This window comes from Ranitomeya variabilis, chromosome 1 (assembly GCF_051348905.1).
Source record: "Ranitomeya variabilis isolate aRanVar5 chromosome 1, aRanVar5.hap1, whole genome shotgun sequence".
Classification (NCBI taxonomy): Eukaryota; Metazoa; Chordata; class Amphibia; order Anura; family Dendrobatidae; genus Ranitomeya; species Ranitomeya variabilis.
The window spans coordinates 861,822,560-861,838,946 of record NC_135232.1 but is presented as its reverse complement, the minus strand read 5'-3'; the positions used below and the strand labels follow the sequence as shown (position 1 = coordinate 861,838,946).

The window sequence follows — 16,387 nt, the reverse complement described above, 5'->3', positions numbered from 1 at the left end:
CTACCCGGCCACTGCTAGTTGTGCGTTAGGTTTAGTTCATGGTCAGCTCAGTTTCCATCTTCCAAGAGCTAGTTCCTATATATGCTGATGCTATGTTCTCTTGCCATTGAGATCATGACAGCACGCATGCTCTGTTCACATTGCTTAACAGTGCAGATCCATTCAGTTCCATCATTCAACACAAAAGACGCTCTCACAAATCACTTAACCATTTGCTCACTCTTTCTATCCTCCTTCTCCTAGTCGCTGGAGACATCTCTCCAAACCCCGGCCCCCCATGTTATAGCCAGTCAAACCTCCCAACTGCTACACCCAGAAACCCCTCTAACCTTATTAATATTCCATGCATGCCTTCTGTCTCTTTCAATTGTGCTCTTTGGAATTCTCGCTCTGTGTGTAATAAACTCTCCTTCACCCATGATTACTTCCTTTCTAAGGCTCTTAATCTCCTGGCTCTTACTGAAACCTGGATCCAGCAGTCAGACACAACCGCTGCTGCTGCTCTCTCCTATGGTGGACTACACTTTTCTCATACCCCAAGATCAGACAACAGAGCAGGTGGAGGCGTTGGGCTGCTCCTTTCACCCAAATATACCTTCCAAGTTATCCCCCAAGTACCCTCACTTGTATTCCCTTCCTTTGAGGTCCATGCTGTCAGACTCTACGTCCCCTTCTCCATGCGAGTGGTGGTGGTGTATTGTCCTCCTGGCCCCTCTCATCAGTTCCTGGATCACTTTGCCACCTGGCTTCCACACTTTCTCTCCTGTGACACCCCCACCCTTATCATGGGTGATTTCAACATCCCCATTGCTTCTCCCCTTTCCCAGTCTGCTTCTCACATTTTATCTCTAACCTCCTCTTTCGGCCTCTCGCAGCATACTAACTCTCCAACGCATGAAGATGGAAACTCCCTTGACTTGGGCTTCTCCCGACTTTGCTCAGTGGATGATTTCACAAACACCCCTCTCCCGCTCTCTGACCACAACCTTCTTTCATTCTCTATCAAGAACTGCCATCCCGCTCAGGTCACCCCCACTTTCCACACTTATAGAAACATACAGGCCATTAACACCCAGAAACTTATGAAGAATTTGCAGTCCTCATTGGCCCCAATCTCATCCATCTCATGTCCTGATTCTGCTCTGAACCATTACAATGAAACCCTGCAAAGTGCCCTGGATGAAGCTGCTCTTCCTATACATAGAGCAACTCGACACAGACGGCGACAACCGTGGCACACGCTGCAAACCCGCTTCCTGCAGCGATGCTCCAGGTGCGCCGAACGTCTGTGGAGAAAATCTAATCTACCCGAAGATTTCATCCATTATAAGTTCATGCTAAAAACATACAACTCTGCCCTTCACCTCTCCAAACAAACCTATTTCAACACCCTCATCACCTCACTGTCCAATAACCCTAAACGTCTCTTCGACACTTTCCAGTCCCTACTCAACCCAAGAGAGCAGGCCCCAACCACAGATCTCCGCGCTGACACTCTGGCCAATTACTTCAAAGAAAAAATTGACCACATTCGACAGGAAATCGTCTCCCAATCTCTTCATACCAGGCACTGTCCTCCCTCCCCCACTGCATCTAGTTCACTCTCTGACTTTGAACCAGTTACTGAAGAAGAAGTAAGCAGGCTCCTTGCATCTTCTCCCCGACCACTTGCACCAGTGACCCCATTCCGTCACATCTCCTCCAGTCCCTTTCTCCGGCTGTCACCTCTCACATAACAAAAATATTCAACCTTTCCCTCACTTCCGGTATTTTTCCCTCCTCATTTAAGCATGCCATCATACATCCATTACTTAAAAAACCCTCCCTCGACCAAAACTGTGCCGCTAATTATAGACCTGTCTCTAATCTTCCCTTCATCTCTAAACTCCTGGAATGCCTGGTCCACTCCCGTCTTACCCGCTATCTCTCAGATAACTCTCTTCTCGACCCTCTTCAATCTGGCTTCCGCTCTTTACACTCTACTGAAACTGCCCTCACTAAAGTCTCTAATGACCTACTAACAGCTAAATCTAATGGTCACTACTCCATGCTAATTCTATTGGATCTTTCCGCAGCATTCGACACTGTGGATCATCAGCTCCTCCTCACTATGCTCCGCTCCATCGGCATCAAGGACACCGTTCTCTCTTGGTTCTCCTCCTATCTCTCTGACCGATCCTTCACTGTATGTTTTGCTCGTTCCTCCTCCTCTCACCTTCTCCTTACTGTTGGGGTTCCTCAAGGATCAGTCCTAGGCCCCCTCCTCTTCTCTTTGTATACTGGCCCTATTGGACAAACAATCAGTAGATTTGGGTTCCAGTACCATCTCTATGCTGATGACACCCAATTATACACCTCTTCTCCTGCTTTCACTCCGACCTTCTTAGAAAACACCAGTGATTGTCTTACCGCTGTCTCTAACATCATGTCCTCCCTCTATCTGAAACTGAACCTGTCAAAAACTGAACTCCTCGTGTTCTCTCCCTCTACTAACCTACCTTTGCCTGACACTGCCATCTCCGTGTGCGGTTCCACCATTACTCCAAAGCAACATGCCCGCTGCCTTGGGGTCATCCTTGATTCCGAGCTTTCATTCACCCCCCACATCCGATCACTGGCTCGCTCTTCTTATCTGCATCTCAAAAACATTTCTAGAATTCGCCCTTTTCTTACTTTCGACTCTGCAAAAACTCTTACTGTTTCTCTTATTCATTCCCGTCTGGACTATTGTAACTCTCTACTAATCGGCCTCCCTCTTACCAAACTCTCTCCGCTCCAATCTGTCCTGAATGCTGCTGCCAGGATCATATTCCTCACCAACCGTTACACCGATGCCTCTACCTTGTGCCAGTCATTACACTGGCTACCCATCCACTCCAGAATTCCAGTACAAAACTACTACCCTCATCCACAAAGCACTCCATGGCTCAGCACCACCCTACATCTCCTCTCTGGTCTCAGTCTACCACCCTACCCGTGTCCTCCGCTCCGCTAATGACCTCAGGTTAGCATCCTCAATAATCAGAGCCTCCCACTCCCGTCTCCAAGACTTTACACGTGCTGCGCCGATTCTTTGGAATGCACTACCTAGGTTAATACGATTAATCCCCAATCCCCACAGTTTTAAGCGTGCCCTAAAAACGCATTTGTTCAGACTGGCCTACCGCCTCAACGCATTAACCTAACTATCCCTGTGTGGCCTATTAAAAATAGAAAAAAACAAAACAAAACACATAATCAGGTTCCTTGCATCGTGTTCTCATACACTTTATGCAGTTAATAGCCCTCTGTGTCTGTACTGCTACATACTTAGGCTGTTAACTGGTTCATGCAGCTTTACATGAACACCCGAGCCTTACACTATGGCTGGTCCAAATAACTAAAGCAATTGTTACCATCCACCTCTCGTGTCTCCCCTTTTCCTCATAGTTTGTAAGCTTGCGAGCAGGGCCCTCATTCCTCCTGGTATCTATTTTGAACTGTGATTTCTGTTATGCTGTAATGTCTATTGTCTGTACAAGTCCCCTCTATAAGTTGTAAAGCGCTGCGGAATATGTTGGCGCTATATAAATAAAATTATTATTATTATTATGCCAGATGTACAGAACAAATAACACTACAGTTTTATACTTCAGGTAATTCAGGATGTGACAATAACAATTACAGTATGTGCTCGTTTTATTTTTTTATTTTTGCTCTTGTACAACAGCTGTATTTTTTCCCGATTTTGTTTGCACTTCTTTTTGTTTGTGGTTTTACATCTTTGCACGTTTAATATAATATTTTTTTTAACTTTTTTGCTTAGTCCTACTGTAGGACATGAATATTTTTCACCGCGCTTATATCATGGTCTAACAGTCCACTGCACTCTGAGGTTATCAGGGGACCTCAGGTTGTCATGGCACCCATGATGACAATGAGTCCTCACCCTCTTTTAACCATCTAGATGGTGCTGTTGCATTTGACAACATGATCTAAGTGGTTAATTGAGAATGATCAACTGCAAAACCAATTGAGACTAAAGGTACCTTCACACTGAACAACTTAACAACGATAACGATAGCGATCCGTGACGTTGCAGCATCCTGGATAGCAATATCGTTGTGTTTGACATGCAGCAGCGATCAGGATCCCGCTGTGATATCGTTGGTCGGAGCTAGAAGGCCAGCACCTTATTTCGTCGCTGGATCACCCGCTGACATCGCTGGATCGGTGTGTGTGACACCGATCCAGCGATGTGTTCGCTTGTAACCAGGGTAAACATCGGGTTACTAAGTGCAGGGCCGCACTTAGTAACCAGATATTTACCCTGGTTACCATTGTAAATGTAAAAAAAAAACAAACACTACATACTTACATTCCGGTGTCTGTGGCGTCCCCCGGCGTCCGCTTCCCTGCACTGTGTCAGCGCCAGCCGGCCGTAAAGCAGAGCACAGCGGTGACGTCACCGCTCTGCTTTAGGGCCGGCGCTTACACAGTGCAGGGAAGCGGACGCCGGGGGATGCCACAGACACCGGAATGTAAGTATGTAGTGTTTTTTTTTTTTTACATTTACACTGGTAACCAGGGTAAACATCGGGTTACTAAGCGTGGCCCTGTGCTTAGTAACCCGATGTTTACCCTGGTTACCCGGGGACTTTGGCATAGTTGGTCGCTGGAGAGCTGTCTGTGTGACAGCTCTCCAGCGACCACACAATGACGAAACAGCGACGCTGCAGCGATCGGCATCGTTGTCTATATTGCTGCAGCATCGCTTAATGTGACAGTACCTTAATGTTGCAGGGTATCAGCTGTCATATAGAGCCAGCATTCCCTACGTTCTCCTCGTGATTTTTTCACAGCAATGAAAAAAGGCCCCTTAATCACCGCCATGAAATGGTATATCAGCAGTCATAAAGAGGATAAAGTAGCAGAAAAAAAATCTGGTTTGTTGAATAAAAACTATTTTGTGTGTGACCAATTTCTGAGATCTATAATATTTGTATTTCATAGTCAAGCTACAGTATATTGTTTTTGCTTTACGATTTTTATTGCACATTTAAAGGAAACCAGTCACCCCCAAAATCGAAGATGAGCTAAGCCCACCGGCATCAGGGGCTTATCTACAGCATTCTGTAATGCTGTAGATAAGCCCCCGATGTATCCTGAAAGATGAGAAAAAGAGGCTAGATTATACTCACCCAGGGGCGGGCCCGCTGCGGTCCAATTCAATGGGCGTTGCGGTGTGGTCCGGGGCCTCCCATCTTCTTCCGATGATGTACTCTTCTTGCATTCATGCTGCGGCTCTGGCACAGGCATACTTTGTCTGCCCTGTTGAGGGCAGAGCAAAGTACTGCAGTGCATAGGTGCTGGGAAAGGTCAGAGAGGCCCAGTGCCTGTGCACTGCAGTACTTTGCTCTGCCCTCAACAGGGCAGACAAAGTATGCATGCGCTGGAGCCGCAGCGTGAAGACAAGAAGAGGATGTCATCCTATGAAGATAGGAGGCCCCGGACTGGACCGAGGCCCCCATCAGATTGGACCGCCCCCCAAGGTGAGTATAATCTAGCCTCTTTTTCTCATCTTTCAGAATACATCGGGGGCTTATCCACAGCATTACAGAATGCTGTAGATAAGCCACTGATGCTGGTGGACTTAGCTCATCTTCGATTTTGTGGGTGACAGATTCCTTTTAATGGAGGTGTGGCAACATAAAAAATGCAATTCAGGAGTTTTTATTTAATTCTCTTTACTACATTTAAGGTATGAGTAATTCATTTTATATTTTATAGACAAGATTATATTAAATTTGCTCATTTTTTTAATTTCTTTATTTTTAAAGACAGAAAAGAGGTAGATAGATACATAGATAGATAGACAGATAGATAAAAAGATAGATAGATGGATAGATAGACAAAAATGAAGGCATCACTCCAAAAATAAAAAAAATTAGAAAAGCTGAATAACCCATATTAACGGCAATGTATCAGTCCAATTTGAAGACCTTTCTCAAGCAAAGCTTGCCTTCATTTTTGTATGTATATTGGAGGATTGGTGCTTGTGTATCAATATAAAGTACAGTATATTCCCTATTTTACATAATTAGCCTTTTTTTGGAACCTGTATTTTCTGCCAATGGGTGTATAATTAAGCCTGGCAATATAAAAAAATATATTAAAAAAAATTGCTTCTGAATCCGCTACATACACAAGGCAATCAGCATGTCATGTACTAATATATCACATGTCGAGAAAGGGTTAAAGAGGTTTTCATACAATTGCAAGTAATAACCTATACTGGGAATAAATAAGTTTTCATTTTCTCGGGTTACCACTATTGGAACTCTTACCAATCAGAAGAAAAGTGGTCTAATGCCACTTTTTTAAAAAGGAGTGATAGTTGAGCAAGTTCCTTGCTGCTTCATTCAACGTCTATTGAGCCAATGGCAGTAGTTGAGTGCTGTACTTGACCACTGTCAGTTAATCAATGTAGGCTTTTAGCCTTTAGATTTGAGTAGAAATGTTTTAATTTACTGACAGAGTTTATGGGACTGACAGAGGTAGCCAAGTACAGCTCCCAGATGTCTTCATCAATGCTATAGACAATAAATGGAGGGGCAGCTTTGTAGGAAGGAAAAATAAATGGCCTTTGAAAGTTATTGATTCAAAACAAAGTAAAAAAGAAGGTTCAAAATTCCTTTCAGTTCTTGCTTTGTTATTTTACTCTGATCTTTTAAAATTTCTAGCTCACATATCAGCATCATCTTTGCATTTATCATTTAAAAAACTACATTTTAATTTACCTTATGTGTCTTATGTGCAACTATTGTCAGCATTTGTTTTAGTCTCTTAGTCATTCATTTATGCCTATATTACTCGAGAACCTACTCATATACTTAGCGAACAATTAACTGGGAGATGCTAAGCAATTAATTGAGGTCTGGAAGCTACAAGAATGAGACAAGAAGATACAATTCATTAGGGTTGTTAGCAATTAATGAAAGGTTTTAGGAACAATGTAAATCAGTCTTTGAAAGTAGTTTGCTATGGGATATAGTAAATTCTTCAGACAAATTTTGTATCAATTTGTTTCAATCTACAGTCACGAGATCAATTTTTTTATAATGTTTGTTTTTTTATGACGAAGACCCTTCCATTATTTGAAGAACTCCCGTAAAAAAAGCATTATAATACAAGAAAATGAATGGCTCCAAGAGAAACTAATACACAATCTTTTTTTTGTACTGGTATATGTAACTAATAGAGATAAACAAACCCAAACTCAAAAGTTTGGGGTTCGTACCATACAGTTAGTGTTCGGTGCTAAACACTGAACACTGACTTCTCCAGGGAAGTCTATTACAATGTTTGGAGTTCTAGAGGGGGTCCGTTGCAGAGTTGGAGATTGAATTTCCCTGCTCCAAAGTACAAGTCCCCATTTGTTTTTATGGGGTTTGGGTTCTGGTTCTAGTTCAGGTTCTGGCACCTGAACCAAACTTTGGACTAAAGTTCAAGTCGGGTACCAGAACCTGAACATTGACGGATCCGCTCATCTCTACTAACTAAGTTATATTGCATTACCACAGTATATTTTGGGTTCCTTGTGACACAGTCACCAAATACATTTGTGTACTTACTTTTATAATTGATAGACAGAATATCAAGACTGTACTTAATAGATTCAGTTATTATTAATATCTTCTCAGAGTGTATGAAACACGAGAGGAGGAGTAAAGTTTAGTTTTTACCTTTGTTTTGCACTTCATGAATACAGCTGCTTAAGCTTTACATTATCTAGGTGTCTAGCTAAATGGTGTACTTTGACTACATTAACCCCTTTCTGACCTCGGACGGGATAGTACATCCAAGGTCAGAACCCCCACATTGATGCGGGCTCTGGCGGTGAGCCCGCATCAAAGCCAGGACATTTCAGCTGTTTTGAACAGCAGACATGTGTCCGCAATAGCAGTGGGTGAAATTGCGATTCACCCACCGCTATTAACTAGTTAAATGCCGCTGTCAAACGCTGACAGCGGCATTTAACCGCGGCTTCCAGCCATCGGGCTGGAAATGAGCGCATCGCTGACCCCGTCACATGATCGGGGGTCAGCGATGCTTCTGCATAGTATCCATAGAGGTCCTTGAGACGTCTATGGTTACTGGTGCTGGCCTGCTGTTAGCGCCACCCTGTGGTTGGCACTCATAGCACACCTGCATTTCTGCTGCATAGCAGTGATCTGATGATTGCTGCTATGTAGCAGAGCCGATTGAGTTGTGCCAGCTTCTGGCCTCCCATGGAAGCTATTGAAGTATGGCAAAAGTAAAAAAAAATAAAAAAAAATAAAAAAAATATAAAAGTTTAAATCACCTCCCTTCGCCCCATCCAAAATAAAACAATAAAAAAATTAAGCCTACACATATTTAGTATCTCCGCGTTCAGAATCGCCTGATCTATCAATTAAAAAAAAACATTAACCTGATCGCTAAACAGCGTAGCAAGCAAATAATTTGAAATGTCAGAATTATGTTTTTTTGATCGCCACGACAATGCATTAAGATGCAAAAACGGGCGATCAAAAGAACGTATCTGCACAAAAGTGGTATCAATAAAAACGTCAGCTTGGAACACAAAAAAATAAGCCCTCAACCGACCCCAGATCACAAAAAATGGAGACACTACGGGTATCGGAAAATGGCACAATTTGTTTTTTTTTTAACAAAGTTTGGAATTTTTTTTCACCACTTAGATAAAAGAGAACCTATACATGTTTGATGTCTATGAACTCATAATGACCTGAAAAATCAAAATGGCAGGTTAGTTTTAGCATTTAGTGAACCGAGTAAAAAAGACAAACAAAAAACAAGTGTGGGATTGCACTTTATTTGCAATTTTACTGCACTTGGAATTTTTTTCCCGTTTTCTAGTACACGACATGGTAAAACCAATGATGTCTTTCAAATGTACAACTTGTCCCATAAAAAATAAGCCCTCACATGGCCATATTGATGGAAAAATAAAAAAGTTATGGCTCTGGGAAGGAGAGGAGCGAAAAACGTACACGGAAAAGCGGAAAATCCCAAGGTCATGAAGGGGTTAAGGTGCATTAATGAATATATTGCTTGATAATTGTGAATGAGTGTTGCAAAAAATGCTTGTGTCATGGTTACCTTACTGTCTAAACAGGTTGCTGATCACCTGATCAACAAGCAAAATGCTTAGTCATAGTATGAAATGATCTTTTATGCAGCACATATGATCTTCACTAGCAGCGGTGCATCATCCCATGTCATCAGTACTCGCACTGCCAGTTGCAGCCTATGCACACTGATATCTAGTATAGATTGCAAAGTGCCAATGAGTTACTTTGGCTTGCTTTGTGTAAACAGGAATTCAAGTGACCACCCATCAGTAAAAGTTTACCAACCAACGGTCACCAGTCTGTCTGTTTAAACATGCGCTGATTGGTGACAAGGAACGAGCCTCGACTGGTAATATTTACCGATTATCGGTGGGCTAGCAGCCTGCTTACACAGGAAGACCACTGGAAATGATGCACCCTGAGACATTTGTAATAGATTGTTCAGTGTGCACATGCTGCCACTGTTCTCATCAGTGCATGCCCTGATTGTATGAGATGATGCACCTTTGATAAATATCATCGTTTGTGCTGCACAAAATATTATTTTACCGGATGAATGAACATAGTGTTCATTTACGGCATGCTCAGCAGCTTGTTTACACTAAAGATAAACATGAAACTGAAAATTAGTCAATGTAAATCAGTACCAAATGCAAAACACCTAACATTTATTCCTTTTTTGTTTAAATATACTGTATATGATCTATGATAACAGCAGAGAAAACCCTGGTGAACCTATCCAGGCTCACACAAGATTAAATTTATAGAGCCTCCATCCATCAAGTCGTCATGGCTAGAGATTGAGCAGAAGGCAGTCACATACTTATAATACACATATACATATATATATATATATATATATATATATATATATATATATATATATATATATATATATATATATACATGTTAATATCAATATTATAGCATATGTTTTTCATTCATTTATTCATTCACTCACTCATTCATTCACCACCATTCACCACACAGAAAACCACTGTGCTTAGTGAGAAATTAACAAGGTGATAGTAAGCAATTAATTAAGACCTGAAAACAACTAATTAGGCACGATGATACAATTTCTTGTGGGTGGTTAGAAACTAATGAAAAGTTTTAGGATTGAACTACAGCCTACAAAGCAGTTAATTACTGGTTGATTAAGATTCAGTAGGCTATTCCAAAGAAACTACATTAATTATACAGTTACTGTTAGCTGTTATACTAGTAATGTGCTGACACTATAATGCCAGGTGGCATCAACATCCTACTTACTTTTAACAATATCTTTCATAGTCCACATCTCGCTGCTCTGTTACATTCTAACATTGCACCATTATGATAAATACATTAATACCGGTACCGGTAATAGTACTATTGTACAAAATACCTGACATTTGTGGCATTCTGGAAATTTTTTTCCATAATTTGGAACACTAAACCTCTCGTTCTCTGCCACTTTATTTATACAGATATTCAGCTTCTTGAGGATGCTCAGTCCTCAATTACACAATATGGTGCACTTTTTATAATTGCTTTATAATAGGAGCATGTCATCATAAAATGACTTACTGCTTAAATTAAGTTTTACGTAAAACATATTTTATAAGATTTTTTTTATTTTCCATCCCACCATGTATATTTACACTGATGTTAAAAATCTTGCCATTTTCGTCCCAACCACTATGCATAATAAAATGCTAATATTTTATGGACTACAGAGATAAATTAACATACTATTTTCATTACAGCCAGAAGGGCTAATAAGGATATAATCTTTGCATGGTTGAAATAGGATTCATCAGTCACAACAGATGATTTCAGAGCTCGCCTTTTCCTCCTCCCTGCAAAATAACCCCTGCACAGATCACAAAGCATGCCAATATCATCCACTGTAAAGCAGATCTCTATGCTACGGTGTTACCCATAGCATAGACTAGCTGGCTTCCTCTATAACCATGTACAAAAATAATAATAAAAAAAACTACACTACAAAACAACTAGATGTGAGTAGTGTGGGAATAGTATGGCATACATAAAATATAGATGGTCCAAGGTTTAAATGGGCACATGAGCAATGGAATCAACATCCAGCAGAAATAATTTGCCTTGGATCTTTCCACAAATGTACCCCAATGTGCGTTTCATGTGGATGTCGCTTCCTCAGTAATATAAAAAAAATGTAAATACCTTTAACCACATCTAATATACAGTATATATGTTGTTCAGCCTGGTTTCCTTGGCAATCTACCCACTATGCAAGGATAAATCATGTTAGTTATTAAGCAGCTTTGTTCAAAGTTGTGTAAAGAGGTTTTTAAATCCAGCAAAGCGAATTAAAAGCAAACATACTTTAATATGACTTTATTAAATTAGTAGCATGGGCATAAAAATATATCTGACTCGTTTTGAGACTAGGTGACTCACACGATATAAGTTTTATGCTAGCGTATGGCTGAGCAGCCATGCAAACCTTTTATAGCAGCGTCCTTCCGGGACCTTCCCAGTGGTCCAATCAGGGCCGCTTCATGACCTGGGCATGTGACCACCGACCTCCAAAGAGAGGTCATCCCACGGGCATGCTCAGTTGAGAAAAAGCAGGACTTAGTCCCAGGAATATCTGGTTGCTGCTGACCACTGTTGGTTATAATAGCAGAACCAAGAATGACAGTGGTAACCAGACACACCGCATCAGTCTGGGCAAGATGCTGGGACTGATGTCTCTGCTGAGCAGGTTCCTCTGTGGCTGGGGAAAAATGGGAGACCGCAGAGGACATGAGTCAAGATTAACCCTGTGCAGCGGTGGAAACTCAACACATATGTCTCTATGGCTTCTTATTGGAAATAAGCTTCACATCAAATAGTCTAACTTCACTGGGAGAATATAAGTTGGCAAATTTGTCATCTAAAATAATCATACAGGTCTCTTGACAGGCATGGCTATTAGTAAGAGTAATGTGCATTTAAAATTAGCCACCATAGCCAAGATCATTTTTTCCTTTCATTGGAAAATAATGAAGATGAAAGACGGAGAAAAAGTTACCTTCTTGACAGTTTCCAACATAGATCGACCTCCTTGCCAAGGCTTTGAGTTCTTCTTGATGCAAGTGAGGCTGGCCATGCTATGCCACTTTCGGTCTTCTAGCTTCTTGTGAAAGGCATTAGCCAGCAAGAGCACTGTGTCATAGATATAGAGGTTGGTGATCTGTAAAGATTAGATATTGATCATTGGCCTCAGTTATTGAAGAGAGCTGACAGACATAAGTAAAAATCATAGCACAGTTGCTTCAGCTACTTACAAACTCATTGCCCTGCAACTACATTTCTCATCTGATAGATCGTACAATGTTTCTTTCAGAATTAGCCACATGAAGCGCTGTCATTTATGATGGAGGTTTCATTTACTATGTCTTGCCAACTGCTTTGTTTTCTATTGACCTCCATAATTGTTATAAAAGAGAAGTGGCTGCTTCCTAAACAACAACAAATGGCATGTTTCCTTGGGCAGATTATGTTGTTAGTGTTACACCTGCTACTTCTGAGCATGGTATATATCTCTATATATACAGTAAAATGATATAAAGTATGCTGAAGGCCTAAAAAGTAAAATCATTACATTATTACTGTCCCATGGAAATACAAAAGCATAACTTTAAACAAATATTCTTCATTGTATGGATTAACACAGACTGTAAGCTTATTTTACACAGTAAAATGTTCCATATATATATATATATATATATATATACTGTATATATATATATATATATATATATATATATATATATATATACATATATATATATACACATACATACCTCTCTCTCTATATATATATATATATATATATATATATATATATATATATATATATATATATATATATATATATATATATATATATACAGTACAGAGCAAAAGTTTGGACACACCTTCTCATTTAAAGATTTTTCTGTATTTTCATGACTATGAAAATTGTACATTCACACTGAAGGCATCAAAACTATGAATTAACACATGTGGAATTATATACTTAACAAAAAAGTGTGAAACAACTGAAAATATTCAAGGTTCTTCAAAGTAGCCACCTTATGCTTTGATGACTGATTTGCACACTCTTGGCATTCTCTTGATGAGCTTCAAGAGGTAGTTACCTGGAATGGTGATCACTGTCTTTTGTAAACCACGCTTTGAGCATTTTTTTTTACGTCTGGAGATTAACAATTTACATCACATTAACGGCAACAACTTCTTCTAATGTAAGTCAGGGAACAATCCTAAGGAAAATTCCCAGTACCTAAGTCCCAGAGCCTGTAGAGCACCAGTCAGGAAAATGTATATAGAGTAAAAGAAGGTTCTGTAAATAAAATTTGATATATGAAAGCAGAATGCACATTTACTTTCTATGGGTCCAATCTACTGGTGGCACAGACAGAAGAGGGCCCCTGTGAAAGAACAGTATATGGGCCCTTTTCAGCCCAATAGTAGCAGCACACGTTATCATGCTTTACATCCTCAATGGATAACCGTGACAGCATATGTCGTCTGAATGGGTGAGAGCATTCCATATTGTGTTCTTGTTTGATACACGCTCTCATTAATTGGGATTTGTCAGATTGTCTGTGATTCTATGTGTAACTGTGATTGCCAGTAACGGATCTATGACATATTGCAGTCTGATCAGGTCTCCTGATATTTTGTTTATATGGTGTCATTAGTTGCATGCTGCCAGGACTTAAAAGTCCTATATGTTGGTCAGTACTTATGATATCACATGTATTTGCATAAATTGCTATTTACATGTTGCACTATTTCTTGCACTACTAGATCCAGTTGGACTATATTTGATTATGGTTTTAAAAGTAGGAGTGATCAGAATGGCCAGGCACAGTTGCACTTAGATTGGTGAGGGTTCCTGTTGTCAGATCCCAGCTATCATATGCCGGTGCTTCTCACAAAATTAGAATATCAGCAAAAAGTGAATTTATTTCAGTTCTTCAATAGAAAAAGTGAAACTTATATATTATATAGAGGGGACGTGGATGTTGTAGATCCCAAGCCTTATCTGCCTCTGCCGTCTCCCATTCAGCTTTGGCCGCTGTGGATGCTGCTGGTTTGTTACTGCTTGCTCTCCAGCCAAGTCTATGATAACAAGTGATCGGACACTCTCGAGTCTAAGTCCAGAAATCACCCTACTGAGCATGTCCGTGATATGGCGTCTTCATATTGGTGGCCTGACATCTCCTGCTCTGGTGATGTGGCAACTCCGGATTGGCCCATGGGCGTTGTCTTGTCCAACTGGGCATGAGTGTTTGTGGTGGAGCCTTTTGTATAAAAGATCCCCAATGGCACCCACTGGCATGCTAGTATCATTTTATGTATGGCTATGTGAGTGGAGTCTCTACCACTCTGTGTTCAGGTGTTGTGTGTCCGTCTAGCTTGGGACTGTACAAGTAGGCAGGCAGCTGGGGTCAGTGGGGGCAATTAGCCGTTGGCTTAGCATCTGGTTCCTACATGTGTGTGGTTAGCACAGTAGAGTTCCAGAACAAGCACAACCCTAGTCAGGGTTATAAGCTCAGAGTATCTCTTCCATTTCTGTGTGTGAGTGACACAGTTCAGGTGCAGAGCAGATCTTTTGTTTCCGTGTGCGAGTGACACAGCTCAGTTACTGAGCATTTCTTTCATTTCTGTGTGCGAGTGACACAGCTCTGTTGCAGAGCATCTGTTTCATTTCTGTGTGCAAGTTCTGTTCACGTGCTAGTCCTGTGCCGTTTAACAGGACAAAGCACTTAGTACTCACCATGTAATTCATATCATTCACTAGCAACGGTTTTCCATCTCTGCACGGTGGGCCCCCAAGTTGTGATTGCGCTTTATTATTTATTTTAATTAGCATAATCTCCAACCCTAACAGTTGATGATTATGGCTTATAGCCAATGAAAACCCAAAACTAATTATCTAAATAAGTTAGAATACTTTATAACACCAACTTGAAAAAATATTTTAAAATCTGAACTGCTGGCCTACTGAAATGTATGCTCAGTAAATGCACTGAATTCTTGATCAGGGCTCCTTTTGCATCAATTACTGCCTCATTGTGGCATGGCATGGCGGCAATCAGCCTGTGGCACTGCTGAGGTGTTATGGAAGCCCAGGTTGCTTTGATAGCAGCCTTCAGCTTGTCTGCATTGCTGGGTCTGGTGTCTCTCATTTTCCTCTTGACAATATTCCATAGATTCTCTATGGGTTTATGTTCAGGCAATTTTGCTGGTCAATCAAGCACAGTGATACTGTTGTTTTTAAACCAGGTATTGGTAGTTTTGGCAGTGTGGACAGGTGCCAAGTCCGGTTGGAGAATCAAATTTCCATCTCTAAAAACCTTGTCAGGAGAGGGAAGCATAAAGTTCTCTAAAATTTCTTGGAAGGTGGCTGCAATGACTTTTGTCTTGATAAAACACAGTGGACCTACACCAGCATATGACATGGCTCCCCAAACCATCACTGATTGTGGAAACTTCATACTAAACCTCAAGCAGCTTGGATTATGTGCCTCTTTATTCTTCCTCCTGACTCTGAGACCTTACTTTCCAAATGAAATGAAAAATTTACTTTCATCTGAAAACAACACCTTGGACCAGTCCAGTTATTTTTCTCCTTTGCTCAGGTAAGATGCTTCTTGTCTTGTCTATTGGTCATGAGTGGCTTGACACAAGGACGGTGATCCCAGTTCGGCAACTTCCCCAGGAAAGAGGACTGACAGGAGGTCAGTGTGAGGAGGAGGAGCTCCAGGAAAGTAACTCCAGCAAGGGGGTTATAACGGCAGAGAAGTATCTGCTATTGGAATTATATGTTGCTGGTTATTATGTTCCGTGATATATATAATGATCTGTGACTTGACGAGCGTCAGGTATGGGACTGTATGAACGTAACCTCAGCTGAAAATTTACTAATTGTCGGTCTTGTGATGTTCAAAATGCACTACTGTGGTTTATGGAGGTATAAGAAACCAGGCATGGACTGTTGTAAATGAGAAATGGCTGCTGTTGTTTGAATATTGCCGATGGGGGGAGCATTTAACCCAATTGAACTTTTAAAGAAAATACAGTCTAGCTGTGTGTTATATCGCTGCCAAGCGGGTATTCCCCAACCAGTTAGTGATCGCTGCATCACATTAGATACAGCACTCTGTGAACAGCCAGCTTGTTTAGCAATGACCTGTTGTAGCTTACCCTCCTTGTGGAGTGTGTCAATGACTGCCTTCTGTACATCTGTC

The 16,387-nt window shown here is 40.9% G+C and overlaps 1 protein-coding gene across 2 annotated transcripts in view; it reads right to left on the bottom strand.

The window, feature by feature from the left end:
* The window catches only part of GRID2 (glutamate ionotropic receptor delta type subunit 2), a 1,941,594-nt gene that overhangs the window by 827,165 nt on the left and 1,098,042 nt on the right, over positions 1-16,387 (bottom strand). For both annotated transcript variants that reach the window (XM_077277244.1, XM_077277251.1), the window contains exon 7: positions 12,157-12,318. In XM_077277244.1, the coding sequence (XP_077133359.1) occupies positions 12,157-12,318 (162 nt within the window). The remainder of the gene's footprint in view (positions 1-12,156; positions 12,319-16,387) is intronic.